The sequence below is a fragment of the Mesoplodon bidens genome (assembly GCF_964165515.1).
Source record: "Mesoplodon bidens genome assembly, chromosome: X".
Taxonomy (NCBI): domain Eukaryota; kingdom Metazoa; phylum Chordata; class Mammalia; order Artiodactyla; family Ziphiidae; genus Mesoplodon; species Mesoplodon bidens.
In genome coordinates this window covers 21,881,939-21,885,964 of record NC_138163.1, presented here as the reverse complement: position 1 = coordinate 21,885,964, position 4,026 = coordinate 21,881,939, and the positions used below count along the sequence as shown (strand labels likewise).

At 61.2% G+C, this 4,026-nt stretch overlaps 1 protein-coding gene across 1 annotated transcript; it reads left to right on the top strand.

Moving 5' to 3' along the window:
- Positions 1–1,485: 1,485 nt before the first annotated feature.
- Positions 1,486–3,488, top strand: LOC308609282 (putative MAGE domain-containing protein MAGEA13P; the record flags this gene model as incomplete). The annotated part of the gene is given in 4 exon segments (XM_081222983.1): positions 1,486–1,784; positions 2,015–2,112; positions 2,397–3,139; positions 3,141–3,488. Coding segments are annotated over 4 exon segments (1,488 nt in total).
- Positions 3,489–4,026: the final 538 nt, after the last annotated feature.

Below are 4,026 nucleotides of genomic sequence, written 5' to 3'. Positions count from 1 at the left end.
GGGCTGAGAGACCGAGGCGTCGTCGGCTGGAACCGGCTGGAACCAGCTGGAACTGATGGCGCGGACTTGGGTCGGTGGAGACGGAGGCCCTCGCCGGCCGACACGGAGGTGAGGATGGGGAGGAAGGCCTGGGGGCCGCTCTCCGCAGCCCCCGGCCTGCCCTGCGTGGCACCCCGGGCAGCCCAGGCCGGGCCCTCGGAGGTGTTCTCCCTGGGCCTCCATGTCAGGAGCATTGGGGCTGGACTCGGGTTAGAAAAGCGGGGGTCCCAGCTCTGCCGGCTGTTAAGGGGGGACCCTCGTGGAGGGCCGAGGGGGCCTTGAAGTCCGCACAGGGGGTCCCGTGGGCGCCCGCCCCGCCCAGTCTGGCTGGCTGTGCGCCCTGAGCCGACTCGGGCGGGGCTGTGCGCCGCGGGGCCCCTCTCCGTCTCCTGACGTCTCTGCCTGGCGACCCGGGGCCGTGGTGGCCATGGGCTGAGGCAGCGGCCTCGGGTCAGAAGAAGGGAGGGGGGCGGTCCGCGTGGGGACTGCGTGGGAAGCCGTGAGGATGGACGAGGTCACATTCCGCGGATGCGGAGCCCCACGAGCCCCCCCGGGAGGGCTCAGTGATGCCCCCTCGTTCCCTCAGGACGCCGTGGGGCTGGTCTCCAGGAGAGACGCCTTTGCCTGAGGGCCAATGGCGGCACCTTGAGAGGGGACAGGAGCTCCCCCGCCACCGAAGAGATGGCGTTCAGCCCCTGCTGTCAGCTTGAGGGCCCCCGTCCCGTCAGGCAGAGGCGCCCCCGGCACTCCGTCCTTTCTTCCGTGCGCTCCCGGCAGCCGGGCCTGAGGGCCACGCTCGGGCCGCAGAAGAGAGAGGGCGGCCCTGTCGGCAGAAGAGGCAGGGCTCGGTGGGTGCCCTGCCACAGAGCCTGGCGGGACCTCCACAGGGACCCCCTGCTCCCTCCTGGCAGCCCGGGGACCCCGGGAAAGGCGGCCGGGCCAATCCTCCCTTGTCTCCCCCGTTTCCACATCCGGGGTCTCAGGGCAGTGAGGGCCTCGGGCTGAAGGGCCCACCAGGCGAGATGGCGAGGAGCTCCTGGTGGGCTGAGAGGACCAGGAGGCCCCACGGGGACCTGCCCTTCTCTCTCCTGAGAGGCCCAGCCGCAGCCCTGCCAGGAGTGGAGGTGAGGACTCACAGGCTAGGACAGGGAGGCCCTTCAGCTGCAGAGAGACGGGTCTCTGGCCGCGTCCCACTCCTGCTGTCACCCCCGGGAGACGCCCAAGTAGGGCTGCGCCAGCCCCCTGCACTGCCCCTGCTCCCTCGTCTGGTCTCTGGGAGACGGAGCCTGGGCCTCAGGGATGCAGTCTCGGGTCAGCTGAAGGGGAAGGATGTACTCCCACCTTCCGGTCTCGCGGAGCCTCAGTGCAGCAGAGGGATGAGTCTCAGGCTCCGCCAGGAGTTAAGTGGAAGGTGGAGGGCAGGGCGGACCCCCGGCTGAAGAACAGATGGGTCCCGGCGCCTCCCTGCCCCTGCTGTCAGCCATGAGAGGACACAGGGAGTGGTGGTGGAGTGTGGTGCCCCTTCGCTTCCTCCTCCGCTATCTCAGGGAAGTGAGGCCTTGGTTTAAGGAGGGTGACCTCAGGTCAACAGAGGGGGGAGTCCCAGGCCTTAAGATAGGGACTGTGACGATCCGTCTATTCCAGGAGAGCAGGATCTGCAGCGTTCATCCAGCCCTTACTGTCACCCCAGGGAGGCCCTTGGCAGGTGTGGCCAAATGCGGTGCCCTGCTCTTGGTCTCGGGAGTGTGAGCTCTTGTTCTGAGAGTTCGGCCTCAGAGCAGCAGAGGGGTGGGGTGCAGGCCTGCCTGGCCAGGAGAAAGCCGAGGACTCTGAGTGGGCACTGATGGGACCATCCACCCCAGGACGATGGGAGCATCCCAAAGTCCGGCCTTCCCCCTCCTGTCAGCGCTGGGGGTTGGGGGCGGGATTGTGATTGCAGTCTGCGGCCTGAGGTGCCCCGCAGTTCCTCTTATAGGGACTCAGGTAACCCTGGGAGCGAGGATTTTGGTCTGAAGCATGTGCCTCGGGTGAGCAAAGCGGAGGAAGCCCAGGAAGGGCCTGGAGTCAGTCAAGGTGAGGACCCTGAATGTCGACCAGTGGGCCCCCCCCCCACCAGAGCAGAGGGGACACCACAGTGCCTGAGCTCGCACAGCCTACTGTCTTACCTGGAATCTGCAGGCTGAGCGGGCTTGTGTCACCCTGAGGAGTTTCACAGGTCCTCCCACTGGTCCTTAGGGCACAGACCAGTCAGGAAGACAGGGGACCCCCCAGAGCACTGTCTAAGGGAAGACATATTAAGATGGCCTCAGTCAGAGCTGACAGGGTTGAGTTTCTCACACTCTTCCTCTCTCCCTCAGATCAATTGGCCGCCATCACCACGCTCTGCCCACACCCCTGCCTGCTGCCCCCCAGCATGCGTCGTCATGCTTCACAGAAGAGTCAGTGCGACAAGCTTGAAGTAGGCTTTCAGGACGGAAAAGAGGCTCAGGGCCTGGTGGGCGCACAGGTCCCTATAACTGAGGAGGAGGGGGCCACTGCCTCCTCGCTCTCTCCTTTGACCCAGAGCACCGCAGAGGCTGTGCCTGCTGCTGGAACGCGAAGTGTTCCCCGGAGTTCGCAGGGAGCCCGCTCCTCCTCCATGGCCGTCGAAGCCATTCCACTGAGCAAGTCAAATGAGGGCTCCAGCAGCCAAGAAGAGGGTGTGAGCACCTCCCAGGCTCCCGAGTTCTTGCTCTGTGACATGCTAAACAATGAGGTGGCTGAATTGGTTCAGTTCTTAAGTGTCAAGTATGTAAAACAGGAGCCCATCACAAAGGCAGAAATGCTGAGGAATATCATCAAAGTGCACAAGGACCACTTCCCTGTGATCTTCAGGAAAGCCTGTGAGTGCATGGAGATTGTCTTTGGCATTGAAGTGAAGGAAGTGGACCCCAACCACTCCTATGTGCTCGTGAAGGCACTAGACCTCACCTACAACGGGATGCTGAGTGATGCCCAGGGTGTTCCCAAGACCGGCATCCTGATCCTTATCCTGGGTGTGATCTTCATGAAGGGCAAACGTGCTCCTGAGGAGAAAATCTGGGAAGTGCTGACTGTTATTGGGGATGTATGCTGGGCAGAAGGATTTCAGGGAGACCAAGAAGCTCATCACCAAAGAGTTGGTGGAGGAAAAGTACCTGGAGTACCAGCAGGTGCCCAACAGTGATCCTCCACACTACGAGTTCCTGTGGGGTCCAAGGGCCCACGCTGAAACCAGCAAGGTGAAAGTCCTGGAGTTTTTTGCCAAGATCAATGAGATTGACCCCACTGCATTCTCACCCTGGTATGAGGAAGCTCTGAGAGATGAGAAAGAGAGAGCCCAGGCCAGAGCTGCCGCAGGGGCTAATACTTCTGCCATGGCCAGTGGCAGCTCTGGTGTCATGCCCAGCAGCCTCTCCAGCCCTGAGTGAAGTCAGAGGAAGATTCTCCACTCTGTTTTGTTTTTTGTTTTGTTTTGTTTTGGTTTTTTGCGGCATGCGGGCCTCTCACTCTTGTGGCCTCTCCCCTTGCGGAGCACAGGCTCTGGACGCACAGGTTCAGCGGCCATGGCTCACGGGCCCAGCCGCTCTGCGGCATGTGGGATCTTCCCGGACCGGGGCACGAACTCGTGTCCCCTGCATCGGCAGGCGGACTCTCAACCACTGCGCCACCAGGGGAGCCCTCCACTCTGTGTTTGAAGTCAAGGTTCTAAATAGTGGAGGGCTGAATTGCAGATTTTGTCTTTTTCTTTCCTAAAGGTTTTTAGCTTTAGAGTCTAGGTTCGTGAATAACATTGGTCACATGTTTATTGCTGTTTGTCAGGCTTTAGAATAAGAATTTTGCTAGTCTGTAGCACAAATTAGGGAATCTTCCGTCATATTTTGTGATCTGGAACAGGATAACATGGCATTGGAATAGGAATTTCCTGAGAAACATGCAAGGGCCCAGGAATAAAATAGATGGGATCGA